General features: G+C 34.9%; 1 protein-coding gene across 2 annotated transcripts in view; it reads right to left on the bottom strand.

Moving 5' to 3' along the window:
• TARBP1 (tRNA guanosine 2 -O-methyltransferase TARBP1) overlaps positions 1–18,372 on the bottom strand; it is an 80,908-nt gene that overhangs the window by 46,526 nt on the left and 16,010 nt on the right. The window contains exons 10-13 of one of the 2 annotated variants that reach the window (XM_074222986.1): positions 17,995–18,084; positions 8,039–8,174; positions 2,697–2,796; positions 1,182–1,354 (exon numbers count right to left, since the gene is read on the bottom strand). In XM_074222986.1, the coding sequence (XP_074079087.1) occupies positions 1,182–1,354; positions 2,697–2,796; positions 8,039–8,174; positions 17,995–18,084 (499 nt within the window). The remainder of the gene's footprint in view (positions 1–1,181; positions 1,355–2,696; positions 2,797–8,038; positions 8,175–17,994; positions 18,085–18,372) is intronic. The other variant, XM_074222985.1, reaches the window with a different exon arrangement.

The following is an 18,372-nucleotide window of genomic DNA, read 5'->3' as shown; positions in this document are numbered from 1 at the left end:
TTAAAAGAATAGGCTGTACTGTAATATGTGCATGGGAGAAAACTTGTTGGAAAAGAGCCTTGAGGGAAATATTTTATTTTTTTTTAACTAAATTTTTTTTTTAGTTAGCAAACAATAAGCAGGAGGATCTTATATATTCTCTGAACCCTTGAGTCAACTAAGTGACTACAATCATGTGGCCTATTCCTATTGTATACTTTCACCATATATCTTTAATAATAACCTATTTATGTTATTAAGGGATAATTTCCCTCACTCAAAATATTATCTGGGTAAATCACTCATGACCAACTCTTTTCATTACCCCAAGAAAAACCATTTACCCACTGTTTATTAACAGTGTTAATAACTTAATTTGCACATGTGTTTAATGTTTAAATCATATCTACAGAATTTTATATGTGATTTATCATTATATAATTTCTGGAAAATTAAATACAACTATTGCTACTCCTCTATGGATCATGTCTGTTTAAATTTGTATCCACAGTAACAGAAATAAATATTATTTAATTTGTGGATTTGTTTTGAATACCTAGCACCATCCATCTCTTAAAAAAAGTAGTTATTACTGAACACTTTTGTAAACGATGATATTTCAATTATCTAGAAAAGGAATCACAGACTACAAAATTTCTGCTAGCTAAACTAAAAGGATATGCAATGTGGCAGGAAACCTGGATTGAAATTGCACCGTACCTGGTTAAGTACAGTATCAACATCACTTCTATTTTTCCCAAACATGCCACTTGCACTCTTGGCCTTCCTCTTGCTCCCATAAAACTCTGTCCATACAGACCCACTGGCTCTGATGAGGGAGCTCTACTCTTATCTTGTCTGGACAAAACCATGGCACCATTCCCAGTCATTCCTAACTCCAGCTCTATTTTATGTGTCACCTTCCCCTTCAGAATGTAAGCTCCAGGAAGGCAGAAGTATCCTACCCCATGCTCAGCACAATGCACAATAAATCACATGCTTCACAAAGGCTTCTTTCCTCTTTTTTGTTTGTCTTCTCCACTTAGGCATTTAGAACTTACCTATTTGGATATGGATGAGTTTCTCCACACTGAAGAAATATATATTCTCATCAAGTCAAATACTAAAGTACTTAGTCATTTTTATTTTCTCATCCCTTCAACCCAAACCCAAACAATAAACAGTCCAAGCATAAAACTTACCATCTTGTGTGAGGGAATCTTTCAACGAGCAAGTTTGTAACAACTTTAGTAACAACTGTAAGCATTTATCAGTTTTCAACAAGGGTATGTAAGCATTTGTGCCAAGTTTCATGAGGACATCCATAAGAGGCTGCAGGAAAGTCTTTAATTCATTCTGTGTATTCTTCCTTTCACTATACATTAAAAACAAACAAAAAACAAAACAAAATAAATTATTCAAGCTAAGACAAATCCCATTCAACCTACAACTTTATGGATTTACTACCTCCCCAGAATTACTAAATATTAACCAATGTTATAAATTAGTTTTATAATTTATGAATGTATACTTCATACCTGGGCAGATTTTTAACTCCGAACTTTCCAATTTTTCATTTTAATCATATCCCCCCCCCAAGTTTAATAAGATTCACTTCAGAAGGAAAGCATGGTTAAGTAAATTTTATACTTATTTCCAAATATGCATAAATACAAAAAGGAAAGGAGAGGTAGAAATGGCCAAGTTATTTCATATAAAAGAGGCAAGAAATAGCTTTAGCTTCACTCTTATCAGAAGTGGCTCAGAGAGGAAATAACACACATACTCAATTGAGCATAGAAAACTATCTTTCCCTAGAGGAAAATAGTCAAGGAAAGATGGGGAGGGGTACATGGGGGGGAACAGAACAAGGGATAGAAGAAAGGAAGATCATGGTAGAATATAGTAAGATACAACATACTTTTGAGGGACAAGATGAAAGGAGAGAGAATAAATAGGGGTGGGGAAGAATACAACTAGCAATAGCAATTGTGGGAAAAAAATTTTGAAGCAATTTCTCTGATGGACTTATGATAAAGAATGCTATCTATCCCAAAGACAGAGCTGTTGGCATCTGAATATAGGTTGAAGAAAAATTTTTTTTCTCTCTCACTTTCTTTTTCTTAAGGTTTCTTCTCTTCCTTTGTGGGGATGGTGGGGTTATATTTACTTTTTACATCATGAAAAATAAAGTAAAAGAAAAGTGAATAACACATATAACAAAAAAAGATAAAAACACTAGTATCCCATCCAAATATAAGTCAATTATGTGTTCCTATTTTTATACAAAGCATTCAAATCTTATAGCCCTAAAAACTAATTTTAAATTATGGACACATTAAAAAAATGCTCCTTTTTTACTTGTGCAATAAATACAAAATATTCAGGAAGGGAGAATTTCAGGAAATTTCAATTGTGATATTAATCAACTTAGGAGATTTGGAGAAAATAATTGTGTACTTGCTATCCAAAGTATAATGAGTTTTTGGCCCTTATTATAAAAAAAAAATCAGTTGTTCTTCTTCCATAAACTGACTAATTTGCTATTTTTCAAAATCACTTTGATTATTTTTGAACATTTTCTTCATAGGCAGACCAAGATGCTAGTCATCCCACCTATGATGCCATCAACAAATCTAATGAGTAAACCCCTGCATCCGGTCATCTGAATGGAAGCACAGAACTAATTACCTTTCTTTTTAAGGTAACATACTTACCTATATTTATTTTTCATTTCCTCCACATCTGCAGCAAGCAGGATCATTACAGCAACAAGTTTAGCTTCATACCAATCAGGCATAAAGCAATTTTCTCCTGCTTGAACAATAATATTTAAAAGCTTGTAAGGTATTATAATCAAGTTCATATGTGAATCAATCAATTATTATTCGGTTCTTTGCCTAACTTACTGATATCTCTCATACGACAATATTTTATAAACAGTAAATACCAAATTTCTAAGTAATACTAATATGAAACTAGAAAAGAATTAAGTAATTGAAATTAAATACAGCACAATTTCCATTATGACAATTCACTTCAAAAAAATTTTCAATAAAATATAGGTCCAAGAAAATCCCCTAATATAACAAATACATTCAATAGTTAGTATATAATTTAATTAAAAATATTTCATACCTGCTATATTTCTGATGTAAGACATTTAGCACAAATACAATTAAGACAGCCCCTATCCTTAAGGAATTCATTGAAAACTCTACAAATAACACAATTCTGGGATATAATTTGGAATTAAACATAGTTGTTGGCATGTTGTCTCTTCCATGAGACTGTGAGTTCCTTGAAGGCAGGGACTGTTCTTTTGCTAAGGTCAGGGGTAGAGGAGGACTTTTGTTGTACTCCCAAAACAAAACAATGCTTCATGGTAGATGCATAATAAATGCTTTTTTTGATTACATGAAATGATGAACATAATGAGTAAAAAGAATGAAGCAACACAAAAAGAAGCAAAGATTAAAAAATATATATGTGACTACAGCAATGTAAAAAAAATTTCACAAAACAGTGGAAAATTAATATTGTGAATATATAGAACAATTCTGGTCCCAAAAAGAGCTGAGAAGATACTTCCTTCACTCCTTTGCAAAGCTGACAGGGTCCATATGTAGAAACAATTGCATATAACATCAAATACTGGTTTCACTGAAATTTTCCCCCTTTTCCTCTTTTAAATATTTATTATAAAGAATGGCTTTCCAGGGATAGAAAGGAAAGGATGCAGGGAGAAAAATTCAGGTGGTATAAAAACAAATATCAGTAAAAAATGATTTTAAGAATCTTGTACCATTAATTCAAAAAATATTTGCTAGGCATCTACAGTTTGCAAGATACTGAGCTAGTCAAAATCAAGGTATTAAGACACAATACTAAACCTCAAGAAACTTACAATCTGGTTTACAGTGAAATATGTATGTCAGTAACAAAAAGGAGTGCATTGCACAAAGTAGGTACCTAATAAATGAGTGAATATTAAAATTGGTGCAATGTCATTTCACAGAACCCTTCTGGATAAAGCAGACATTAGAGAAAGTTTCATGAAGAAGGTGGCATCTGAGTTGATAAATGATGAATAGGTAGTCTTAGGTGAAGCCAGGAATACAAAGTACAACTTAAGTACAGAAAGAAGATATATAAAATGTGTTAGCAGATAAATGGAGATCTCTAGAACAAGTACAGAAAAGTACTTGTAGTAAGTCAAACAAATAAATTAACCTCTCTGATTCTCCATTTCTTCCATTATTACAATGATTATAACCTCTCTATTACTTACCTCACAAATATGTCAAATAAATAATGTATGTAGGTTATGGTACAAAAGGGACTGTGATAAAAATGACGAAAGGGATATAAAATATAAAATCACACTTAGTTGCCAAGTATAGGTCCTTAGCACTATCAAATGATTCAACATCAGAAGCAGGTATGGTTTCATCGATGGAAATGACATTAAAGAAAAGGCCTTATCTGCCCTGGCAGGTTGGGCCTTTCCATCCATCTGTTCTATAGATGAACTCTCTCATATATAATAGTACCTCTTTCTATGTGAATAAGTTCCTTGAAGGTAAGAATTATCTTACTTTTATACACACACATACATATATACACATGCATACATATACAGACACATGTGTGTCTCATATATATATATACACACACACACATACATATACACATATATATGTATGTATCTTGCATTTGGACTTAAAAAACATTTTCATTTTATCAATCATTCAATTAAGAAAAGAACACCAGATTTAGGTTCAAACATGGTTCTGATTCTTATATTACTAGATTAACTTTATGTAAATAAACACTTAACATCCCAGTCTATTTTGTCATCTGTGAAAAGAAGCAGTCAAAACTAGATCTCCTAGAGTTCTGAAGTTCTCCTAGAGCTCTGAATTCTGTTTCTCTGTTTAGATTTGAATAAGGGGAAATTCATGAAGGAGGAAGAACAGTTTTTACCCATCCCTGAAAAACACTGAGATTCCAGTTATTTTAGAGACTAAACAACAAATCTAAAAATGAATATTTTTGGCTAACAGGTTTTTTTAAATAGACTGCAAAAATACTAAGTTCTTAAGCACTTGATAACATCTCCTAAAGAAAAGCGCTAAAAATAACTGGCTTTGTTAGACCAATAATTCAAACTCTAAAAGTTTTTTTAGGGGAGGAAACAGATACAGAATAAGGGAAGTTCCAAAACACTTTAAAATAGGATTCTTAACTCAGAGAGACATCATTCAAAAATGCAGAGAGATATCATTCAAAAATGTCCTATGTCTAATTATAGAACCTAACAATTAGTTGGAGCTGCCATAAGATACACTTCGCTGTTAATCAATTTCTTTGGACTATCCATCCCTTTTCAAGTAGGAACAATATGATCTTTGACCCAAATAATTTACCTGATATGCTGACTATTTGGTACAAAATAGATTACTCAAAAGTAATCACAAAAGATCTCTATACTTAGAGCTAATCCAAGCTCAGATAAACTTTTACCATCTATTCACTTCTATAGTATTCTGTGATTGAAGGCAGATGTCAAAGGCCTCCTTCAATTTATTTGTAGAACCCAAGAAGAATTTCAAAAATTGCATTTATTTTGATCTATGTAGCAGGAACTAGAATATAAGTTTTCTAGGCTTACTATGACTAACTGCCCTCAGGAACAGTTTTTGAAAAAGGTAGGTTTCTCATAAATAATTTTCTTATATTCTACCTTCTATATGGGAATGCTCGTTTTTGGTGTTCATTAAATTCAGAACAGAAAAATGAGAAATATCAAGCGTCTGGTGTAAAAAACAAAAAAGGTCTGTTACTTACTGCCCGATACAGACACGTTCTTAACTTAGTTTCTCTTTTCTGCATTGGCCGCTTTGAGAAATCAGAACAAAAGTTATTTTAGATGCAGCAATTAGTATGGTGATGTTTTAGCTTGAGGATTCTATCAAGCCAAAATCAACTTCAGAATAGTACAGTTTTTCATTCTCAAAAGCTCAATTTAACACTGCTCTGAGCTGTATAACCTACTTCAAAGACCACTACATTTAATTTTCATACTCCCAAGTTTTGTAAGAGCTTTTGGCCAAAACCTTTCAAGTTTTGGCCCATGTAGTGTTGGCAACACGAGACAGGGACTGGAGCTGAAATTTCATTTGTATGGGGAATCAACAAATAAGGAAACTCACTCTACAAATGCAGGTCAACACCTTTAAACAACTTACAGTGTTAGAGTTAAACAACTTAGATAGGGTCAGGTGCCAAACCTAAGGACACAATCAGGATTCTGTCAGATAGGACTTAAACCCAGGTCTCCCTGGCTCTAAACCCAGCTCTCTATTTACCACTTTAAACTGCCTCTCAGTTCTTCCACAATGACATTTGTTCCCTTTCCCTTTCAAGTCAGCAAAAGAGTTTAAATTATTAAATATAATTTCCATTAATTACATCAAGATCTCAACTCCTTAAATTTTTAAGGAACACACTTTGCTCCTAACAGCAATCTCATATGCAAACTTTACATATTTAATCAGATTTGAAAATTTATGACACACATTACAAGATATTGAAATAGTATCCCCATAAATTTAGGTTGTTTAAAAAGCTATGTTAAGTAGACTACTAAAACAATCTCCTAAGCAATTGGATACATAGAACTTACATAACACATTGAACACTTGTACAATAGGTGAATGCTCCAACAGGAAAGAAAGCACAGTATTATTCAAAAAGGGGAATCATCTGTTAATATAGTCTATATGTCTTTGATGGGTAATATCAATATATGAAATTATAACTTGGTCTGGGACAGTTCTGGCAAACAGTGAGAAAATCAAAATGTAAAATTCATGCAAATGATCATTTATTCATGATACTAATGGAAGTAATCTTTTTAATGAGAGAATACTTTGATAACAGAAAAGCAAAAAGAATCCAAAGAATCTTGAAAAATGGAATCTTGAAGACCACATAGACCAGACCAATCTCCTCCCTACCTTGTGTATGAATTCCCTCTATAAGGGCTCTTAACCTTAGTACCACAAATTAATGGGTAGATTTAGTGGGTCTTGTAAACTTGATGGGGTAAATAAATTATGTCTTTATTTTCACTAACATTTGACTTACTCTGTAATCCTATGTATTTTATTCTATGCAAAAATCATGACTCTGAGAAGGAATGCATAGATTTTAACAGACTGCCAAGGAGTCCATGTCACAAAAACAAAAAAGGTCCCTGCTCTACTACATCCCGGGTAAGTGAGGATTCAGGCCATGTTTTAATCCCTCAGTAACAAAAGATGTGGTATCTCATGAGGCAGCTTATGTGATTTCTGAACAGTTCTGACTATTAGGAAGGTCTTTATCCTGAGCCAAAATGTGTCTTCTCTCCACAGTTACCTTCCAGCCATAACTTCTGAAGATATATCAGTAAGTCAAATATTTCTTACATATATAACAGCCCCCTAATTATGTGTAATTAGTAATTCTAAACATCCCTATTTAATCCCAAAGAATTTGCTAATGGCTCTTTTCTGGATATTAAAGAGGGATTAAAAAGAAATAAATGCTAACTTGATATACAAGTGATATTACCAAAAAACAGTTTATTCTCAAATCCATTTTTGTAATCAAATATATTTGTTATTTTCAAATCTTTCAGCACTGATAATGGAAAGCAAAGGAACACACTTTGTTTTAAAACAACATTTTTAATTAAAATGGCCAGAGTGGTTATATATATATATATATATATATATATATATATATATATATATATATATATATATATATATTTCTCCAAAAATGCCATTTTGAAATGCAGAAACTAGCAGTGATAGGAGCCAGGATGCAATCATCCAAAGATCAGTCCAGTACTGACATTTGGCCTCTATGGTGAGTTGAAATAAGTTACTGCTACCAATGAGCTAGCAACTGTGTTAAGTCCGATTTCACCTACAGAGATGGTTCTGCAGAGATACCTTCTAAAAATATTTTTCATTATTATCACCAAAAAAAATCATTTCCAACTTACTTTCCAAGACAGATGACTTAATATAGTCTTGTACCAGGCACTGTACATAAACATTTAAGGAACATCTGCCAGAAAAGCCAATGTAGTCAGGGATTTCTCCAAAGTACTTCTCATTAACCCGTAACCAGTCACAGAGCTAAGACATGGAAAAAAATAGTAATTACTTCATATAGTCATATGGACATACATAGACAGATAAAATATGCCCTACGATCTCTCTCAAAATTTGGGGTTTCACTCATATGGGACCATTAACAAAGATCACAACCTCTAAACACTTTAGCAAGCATTCTTATAGTTCAAAATTATTTATCAAATGTTATGGGCAGTCTCTCAAGGATGAACTAAGCTACTCAGAACCAAGTTCACATACTCAGATGACAAATAGTTCATCATCACTAGTCCATAATCAAAGCCTTCCAAGCTTGGCAGGGTCTGCCAGAGCTTAGATTCCACTAGGATAACTTTCAGTAACCTCTATGATGCAGGTGAAGAATCAGAGAATTCAGAAGAGAATCAGAAAAAAGTTCCTCCTTATTTAAAAAAAAAGAGAGAATCAGCAGAATTTGGTCAAGCTCTGTCCCCCCAATCTTTTTTTTTAAATTTTCAATTTTTTGGTCTAGAAACTCTTTCTACCCATGCAGATCAGTTTATAATCTTAAGAGAGGCATTTAGAAGATAGTTGATTCATTCAGGGACACAAGTCAGGATAGGTCTTTCTGACTCTAAGGCTGCCTCTCATAATTTTCATTAATAAGGAAAATTTAAAACCATATTTTAAAAATTATATATGGGGGGCAACTAGGTGGTGCAGTGGATAGAGCACCAGCCCTGGAGTCAGGAGTACCTGAGTTCAAATCTGGCCTCAAACACTTAATAATTACCTAGCTGTGTGGCCCTGGGCAAGCCACTTAACCCCATTGCCTTGCAAAAATCTAAAAAAAAAAAAAAAAATTATATATGAAATGCCTGACAGTGAAACTAATTTAATAAAAATAATTTAAAGGATATTTACTAAGAATAGAGCTTAATAGATATACTACAATAATCTCAAAAATGGATACATAGCTTGAATATTAAATAAAACAAAAAAGAATCAAGTATTTTTCTATGTAAGACTAGAGGGAAAAATTCTTAACACAACAACAAAGGAAGCCTCCAAAGATTGCATTTCAGAGTCTCCTCCAGGTCTTTCACCTCTTCCCCACCCAACCTTTCCAAATTCCTATTAAATCCCATTAGAAGGGTGGCTAGGTGGCGCAGTGGATTAAAGCACTGGCCCTGGAGTCAGGAGTATCTGGGTTCAAATCCAGCCTCAGACACTTAATAAATTACCTAGCTGTGTGGCCTTGGGCAAGCCACTTAACCCCATCTGCCTTGCAAAAAAAAAAAACCTAAAAAAAATCCCATTAGAATAAAAGCACCTTGAGAGCAGGGAATGACTTTCTTTCTGCTTGTATTTGTATTCTCAACATAACTTAGAATAGTGCTTGGGACATAGTAAGTGCTTAATAAATATTAGTTACCTCAACTAAACCAAATAAAAGGATAAGCAGACAAAAGTGAAAAATTTTTGTACCAATAAAATCAAGACAAAAAGAATAAAAGAAGGATTGAATAGGAAAAAAAATCTTTGATAAGAGACAAATAACAATCACCAAGTAATCAATATTTTTTTAATTAAATAATGACAGTGTGCCAAGCAAGCACTGGACTATCGAGTACAAAGCATCAAGTGACTCCTACTTGAAATGAGTTTACATCCTAATTAAGGAGACAAGTACACATTAAAAATATACACAGCATAAAGTTAATAAATTAACTCCATATCTAAAAAGGGGTTGAATGTTACTTAATAACTCTCCATCTGCCATGTCTATCCCAGGAACATATATACAAGGTCTAGAATGTCTCTCTGTGGGCATCCAATCTATGTCATGATCTGGATGACGGACATTCTTCACCTACTTGATTTTTCCAGTGAGGAAGGTCAGATTAAAGGTTTTTGAGTAATTATAGATCTATTCCAGTGTGAGAAATACAGGGAGGAAGCTGCCTTAAGATATTGGGGTCTGCCTGTGGCTGTTGTGCCTACCTGCAGGTATGTGAGAATAAACAAAAGGGGAGATAAAGGAATTGACCCCAACTATTCACAGACCTGGGAGAGGTCTCCCAACCTGTGATCAGTCCAGGCCTGTTCCATCTACACCTAGGGTCCCAGGGTCCCTGTCCCCTGCATGTGCACCTGCTTAATGAGATCCATTCATATGAAGTTACACTCCCCCTGTGTTCATCAGGATAATGACCAGGGCAAGGGAAAGAATATTGGAGAATAGTATGGGTTGGGTGTATCATAACCCTGGCAATTCAGACCAATGGCTGGCTCAGAGGGAAGGAGAACACCTTTCAAACTGCATATAAAAATAAATATTGACACAATTGAGGCCTTTCCTAGGGAAAATGGTCCTTTTCTGAAGAAAAGTTAATAAAAGTTATTTTAATTATTCCAGACTAAGCTTTTTATATTTATGAGCCATTAATAACATCTAGGAAGCTCTGTAATATTCCATGATTTCATGCAATTAATATATCATCCATCAACAGGTACATCTGGAAGATGTGACCACCTTCTGAGAAACCCTCCTCAAGTGGCACACGACATTAGATCTCCATCACAAAGGGAGATCAACTAATTTTTTAATTAGTTGTGAATGACTTTAAGGAAGTATTTTGCTCTACTGAATCAAATGCTTTTTCATAATAAAAAAAATAAATACACACAATAAGATCATCATTTTATGAAGAAACTGAAGCACAGAAAGGAATAGGAGATGGCAACTTGAGAACAGTCTTTCCTAAAAGCTCTCTCCAAAATATTTCAAAAACCTTAAAATTATGACTCTAAATTTTCAAGAGACAGAACCCACAGAAAGATCCAGTAAGGCAATGCTCCAGCCCAAGGTAACCTGGGAGACTGTGGAAAGATTCTGTTCCACAGGGTTGGAGGGGACGGCAGAACAGCCAAGATCAACGCACAGGAGTAAAAGAGCTCTAGCCTTCTGGGAACAGCCCGTGGGGCACCTGGGTCCCTGGGAGTGCCAGCTCCTGGCAGCAGAAGCAGTGTCCTGACCTGCCAACCCAGGGAACACCAAGCACAACTTGGAAGATCAGCGGGGAAACCTCTGCCAGCATGAGTGGGAGCCAGCATGACCCTCAGGCGCAGCTGCAGCCCTCAGCGCAGGAAATGGAAGCAAGCCCACAGAGCTGCCCAGCACACAGAGCAACCCAGCAGATGCTTCCAGAACACTCAGCCCATGGAAGATAAAAGGGTGAGGGGATACTATCAAGGTCTCTCCTCTGTCCCTGGGACAGGAATCTTGTGCTTTGTCATATTCAAACTCTGGTCACAGTCTGGGGCCCCCCACTGCCATAAAGCAAGGACCTACCTCACAGCTCCAGGGCAGAGAAGTATGCCAGGAGAGCAGTCAAAGCCTCTCATAATATTGAAAGAACTGAGGTCCTTGCAGGGTGTCCCAATAATACTCTAAACTTGGGAAGCACCACAAAACCAGGGCACAGGTTGGGGAAAAGAACAAACAGAAAAAAAGGAACCTGACCATAGAAAATTTGGTCCCATGGAGGATCAAAACATAAACTCAGAAGATGACGAAGTCCAAGCTTCTGTATCCAAAGCTTCCAAGAAACATAGGAGTTAGGCTCAGGCTATGGAAGAGCTCAAAAAGACACTTTGAAAATCAAGTAAGAAAAAAGGAGTAGGGAAGTCAAGAAGAACTGAGTTCAAATTCTATCCACCTTACTAGCTGTGTTATCTTAGGCAAGTTATTTAATTCCTCTGAGCCTTAGCTTCCTCACCTATGAAATGGGGATAATAGCAGTAACCACCTCCCAAGGTTGTTGTGAGAATCAAATGAGATAATAACTGCAAACCTTAAAGTGCTGCTCTCTACATGTAAGCTTTTGGGAAGTCACAGAAGTGATTTGTCCAAAATCATATAGCCACTAGACTGTAAAGCAAAGATTTGAACACAGGACTCCTAACTTTAAACCCACTGCACTTTCCATTCTACCATATTTGCCTTTTTAGAATTTGATAAGATATAGAGGAGACCATGTATTCTCTTTCAGCCATTTTGAAAAATGACCAAGGTCTATTACTAAATATTGCTGGTAAACAATGAGCTTCATTTGTATGTACATTATTCATGTGATGATTTAGGCTAGTAGGCTGATAGCTGTTGGCTATCGTCTTTTTATTTTTTATTTTTGGCGATAATAAGTTCCAAGATTTTTTCACACCTCAGATATCTTCATTTCCTACATACTCACTCCTCACTACTCTCACAATCATCTCTTCTCGAGCACAATTCTCTTCCCAAAATACCTGATGTAACCTGGCTGTTTTCCCCACCAACTTTGTTCTTCTAGTGCCATTTCTAACTCCCCTATAGGCAAATCCAAGACTATAATCCTAGGGTCCAAACATAAGAGCCATTGTCCTTGATGATTAAATGTTTTCTTATAGCAATCTTTACAAATCTTTTCTATTTTTTTTTCCTATTTGTTATCCTCTCACCATTTTCATCTTTAATTGCTCCTGGGATCACTTTGCTAAATTGGATCTCTTGCTAAGTTTTCTATAAAATGATTCCATTATTCACTAATCTCTTTTCTTTCTAAGATGATATCAGCCTTTGTAAGATTTTACAAACAAGTTTATGTTGTAAACTGGCATTGCCTTTGACCACCATCTCTGCTTATCAAAATATATTTCAATTCATTTATTTTTTAAAAATTGTATTATTTCTTTAACGGGTTTTAGAAAACTTGTGGAAGTAAATGCTAATCTAACATTGATTTTGTTATTTGCTTTTGGCAATATAGCTATGAGTTACCAATAACATAATTAATTAACCCCCCCTTCATTTTCTCAACAAGAAGTCTTGGCTATATGTTACTGGTACTTTTCTCATTGCTATCCCTGTCCTCATCTTTTCCTAGGCTCCCAATATCTATTTCTCCTGAGGGAACTTTCCTTTCTTTTCCTGCCTTTCTTCTATTCCCTAGATGTAATATAAAACCTCTGATATGCTCTAAAAGAGTTTTTGCATAAAAGCAGATGATTATAGTAATCTGCTGTTTGATAAACCCAAAGAGTCTAGCCATTGGGATAAAAACTCCCTCTTTGATAAAAACTGCTGGGAAAATTGGAAGTTAGTATGGAAGAAACTTAGATTAGACCAACACCTAACACCCTATACCAAGATAAGATCCAAATGGTTACAAGACTTAGACATAAAAAACAATACAATAAGCAAATTAGAAGATCAAGGACTAGTTTACCTGTCATATCTATGGAAAGGGGAGCAGTTTATGACTAAGGAAGAGTTGGAGACATCACCAAAAACCAATTAGATGATTTCGATTACATTAAATTAAAAAGCTTTTGCACAGATAAAACCACTGTAACCAAGATCAAAGGAAATGTAGTAAATTGGGAAACAATCTTTACAACTAATGATTCTGACAAAGGACTCATTTCTAAAATATATAGAGAACTGAGTCATATTTTTAAAACAAAAAGCCATTCCCCAATTGACAAATGGTCAAAGGATATGCAAAGGCAATTTATAGATGAGATCAAAGCAATCCATAGCCATACGAAAAAAATGCTCTAAATCATTAACTATTAGAGAAATGCAAATTAAAGCTTCTCTTAGGTACCACCTCACACCTCTCAGATTGGCCAATATGACCAGAAAGGATAATGATCATTGTTGGAAGGGTTGTGGGAAATCTGGGACACTATAACATTGTTGGTGGAGCTGTGAACTCATCCAACCCTTCTGGAGAGCTATTTGGAACTACACCCAAAGGGCAACAAAAATGTGCATACCCTTTGACCCAGCAGCAATACCACTACTGGGTCTATATCCTGAAGAGATGATGAAAACTGGTAAAAACATCACTTGTATAAAAATATTTATAGCAGCCCTGTTTGTGGTGGCAAAGAATTGGAAATCAAGTAAATGTCCTTCAATTGGAGAATGGCTTAGCAAACTGTGGTATATGTATGTTATGGAACACTATTGTTCTATTAGAAACCAGGAGGGATGGGATTTCAGGGAAGCCTGGAGGGATTTCCATGAACTGATGCTGAGTGAGATGAGCAGAACCAGAGAAACACTGTACACCCTAACAGCAACATGGGAGTGATGATCAACCTTGAAGAACTCACTCATTCCATCAGTGCAACAATCAGGAACAATTTTGGGCTGTCTGCAAAGGAGAGTACCATCTTGTATCCAGATAAGGAACTGTGGAATTTGAACAAAGTTCAAGGACTATTCCCTTTAATTTAGGAAAAAACAGATATCTTATTGTCTGATCTTGTTACCTCTTAGACTTCTCTCTTCTATAAGGATATGATTTCTCTCTCATCACACCCAATTTGGATCAAGGTACAAAATGGAAACAAAGTAAAGATTAACAGATTGCTTTCCATGGTGGGGGGAAGTAAGATTGGGGGGTGAATTGTAAAATTCAAATAATATCTTTAATAAAAATAAATTTAAAAAAAAAAGAGTTTTTGCTACAAAGGCCCAACAGGGAAATATAGATAGAGGGGAAAAAAACACAGGAGAAATTTCATGAGGTCTCAAGGGTGTCCTCAGTCACTTTTGTTGGTATTCTCAGACCTTTTACATTTTTTCCCTCTAAGAATCAGTCATACATTTTCCTGGCTTTGTCTTTCCTTGAGCTCATCCAGAATTCAATTTTTCCTTCTTTCCACTTTCCTCAAGAAGGACAAGAGCCAGAGAATGAATCGCTTCAGTTTCAAGCAGAACTCATCTATGATTCAGATGATCTATCAGACTAGCAAACTCTAGAGACCACCTCTTCTAAATTTCAGCTAGTATCTTAAAAACTAATTTTAATAACCATTATTTCAAAACAAGGGTACTTAGATAGGAAAGATAGAAGTATTAAGTAGACCTTTTTTACAAATAATGTTAATTTTGCTCCTGCTATAAGCCAAAATTTCATAAGGGATACCTTTCTGACTTAAGCCTGACTTGACATGGGAAAAATATGAAGTTGTTTGATTTTTTTTTTACTGTATTTTTCAGAATAATGGTTTTCACAGATAATAATATAAATGCCATTTTAAAGTGTTTTCCTTTTTTAAAATATGTACCAATAATCAGACTCATTTACATACAATTGTCCTTCATCTAGACAAAGGTTTCTCATTTCATAGCATTAGCTCCTTGGGATATAGCTAAAAAACTGGGACATAGATAAAAAAGTTATATTAAAAATGACTAAAAAAATAAAACAAAAAAAGCCCTCTCAAGAGCTAAAACAGATAAATCAGGCATTTTTAATCCCTAAGACATAACCTTCAGCAATCATTCAAAGTTTATTTTTATGTGCAGTTATGACAAATTTAGAATCTGTGGAACAACAGATCAGAAAGACTAAAGTGAACAAGTGAATGAAGGATGCTATTATAAGCAGATCCATCAATATTAGGATTTAATAACTCACATTGAAAGAATAAACAGAAAAATATATTTAAAATTCCAGGAGATAAAAAATAAAATGACAGACTAGGTCATTTAGTGTGAGACAAACACTTCTAGACTCCTGAGGCCGGTCCTACCCTAAAGTATTAAAGATTAAAGATCAATGTAATACTAAGCTCTTAATGAATGAATCAGCAATTTACTCTTACGGTAGAGAGGCATATTAGAAATATTTTTTAAATATTTTCCTCCATTATGGAAAGTTTCAGCCCTCTACCTGCTGAATTTTAATCACTTATGTAGATTTTTAAGAATTCTGCATGCCTGAATAATTACATTTGAAAGCCGAACACAAGCATCCTTTTCCCTTCCAACCAGTAGGAAGGCAGCACACTCTGTAGCTGTGCACTTTCATCACTAGATGGCAATCCAGAGCTGGTTCGGGGAAACGCTACCACTGGTGATTCAGATGCTGCTACTAATGAATGAGCAAATGAGTCAATAAAAAGTGAAATGCTTCTAAGACTCTACAGAATGAACCCAACAGCAAAATCTGCAGAGGTGAAAAGCTAGGATGTCTCAACTCTGTCTGGGGGAGCTTCAGAAGAAACGCAGGCAAAGTTATAGCGGCCCTGTGTCATAAAAATGACTCTTTTTCTCTGAATCCTGTCTTCTAATCACTCTGTAAACCAGCAGTGTCAAAATCAAACAGAAAAGCAGGTCACAAAACCATATATAAGTATCATCCCTGCTAGCTGCATAGTGATTTAAAAAACTACATAATAATATGACCTGTTTTATTATATTTTTATTTATTTTGTTTGATATTTCCCAATCAAGTTTTAGTTTGCTTTAGGCCATGCTTGGGAGTATTGTGGGCAATGTGTGGTCCACTGGTCATATGTGACTGGAACCCCTTATTAAAAGCCTTCAACATTCTGATCTCCTATCAATATGGTCATTACTATCAGTATTTACATAGCACTTTCAGGTTTGCATTGCTTTCATGTTACTGCCTTTAGGACTAAAGAACCCTGCCAGGTAAGTACCATTATGCCCATTTTATGAACACTGAAGGGAGAGTTACCAGCTCGATATCGCAAGGCTATTAAGCGGCTGAAGCAGGATACAGTGCAGTTCTCAAAGAGACACCAGTTCACTCCACTGCCCCTTTTAGGTCCTGCCTATTCCTTCCTGACATAGGTTTTGCTGAGGTTACTGGGGTATACCACTAAAAATACCCACCCCTTTCCTTTCTACATATCAAAATTCTACTCATCCTTCAAGGGCAATCCCCATCAAGTCCTAATTTTCTCCAAAATGTTTACTAACCTAAAATAATGACCCTTTTTTTCCCTTAATTTCCTATTGCATTTATAATCTGCATTAGATCATTTATCACTTGATTACTGTTTTTTCATGTTTTGTGTCTTAGGGTTGGTTCCCCAATTCAATTAGAACATCCTTAACATTCTTTTGTATCTTCCATAGTAAAAAGTATAACACAGAGTAGGAGTTTAACAAAGAGTTTGTATTTGGAAAGAAATGTCGAATTTATACTATATCCTAGGGACAGATAACTAGAAGGATCTCTTACAGTCAGTCTTCAAATGAGTTTCACTGTTCTTTGAATGTGAGAGTTGGGTTAGTACCAAAATTTTTTGTTCAATACCTTGTTGATCTCTCTTTTTCTCCCAAATGATTACCTGACATATTAAATTCAAAAAGTTCAAAATGCGCCACAAAATTTCTTTAAGGCATATCACTAAATTAAGGCATGTCACTCCTAAGCAAACTATAAGCAAGCTACCTGAGAGTGGCATTTATGTTTTATTTAAATTTGAATCCTTAGCATGCAGTAGGCACTTAAATATTTGTTCAACTAAATTAAAATAGCAAAGAGACTAAAGAGCTACTAAACAGTCCAAAATAACTTAATTCCATTTCTAAGCCTACAGATGATACTTATAGGTTGCTCCTCCCCCATCTTCCTTCTGCCCAATACCCTTTCTAAAGTTCTCAACTACAGTAACAATCAAAGATGACTTTTCTTTGATTTAACTAAATCTATATTCTCTCTGAGTCTTCCTATCTAGTTTACTCTCTTCAATTTCTATCTTCCCTTAAATCTAACATTTTCCATCATCTCTAGGCTCTATCTAACCAAACAATCAGACCACCTAAAGATCTAGTCACCACCACTGCCTCTTCTTGCAGCCATACCCCTCTGGCAAATATTCTCTTCTATTCCTCCACAATGATCTGCATCTAACTGCTTAGGGAAGACTATGAATAATGGGACAGTTTTCTTCTGCTTATTATATCTTGTACAACTGTCTAGTAAGAAATTTACTGGGTTGCAATTTTTATACAATTCCAAAGACTTGATTTATTATTTTCACATCTTACCTCTGTCCACAGTGCAGTACCTCTACCTAAAGATTCCTCTTGTCTCAAGGACATGAGAAAATTTGAGACATCTGAAAATGATACCTTTTCCTAGAGGAATAGGAAAGAAAATATTTAGCCAAAAAGATCAAAACAGTTTTAATAGAACAAAATTACTTTGGAAAAAAATCAAGTACATTAAAATTAAAATATAGTACTATCCCTAATTAAGTCGAATACTAAATAAATAGGAAACCTATTTTTTTTTAATTATATAATCTTGGGTAGCTAGGTAGCACAGTAGATAGAGCACCAGTCTGGAATCAGGAAAACCTGAGTTCAAATCTGACCTCAGACACTTGACATTTACTAGCTGTATTACCCTGGGCAAGTCACTTA

Source organism: Macrotis lagotis, chromosome 2, assembly GCF_037893015.1.
Source record: "Macrotis lagotis isolate mMagLag1 chromosome 2, bilby.v1.9.chrom.fasta, whole genome shotgun sequence".
NCBI lineage: Eukaryota > Metazoa > Chordata > Mammalia > Peramelemorphia > Peramelidae > Macrotis > Macrotis lagotis.
The sequence above is the reverse complement of the archived record's forward strand: the minus strand, read 5'-3'. Positions and strand labels throughout refer to the sequence as shown.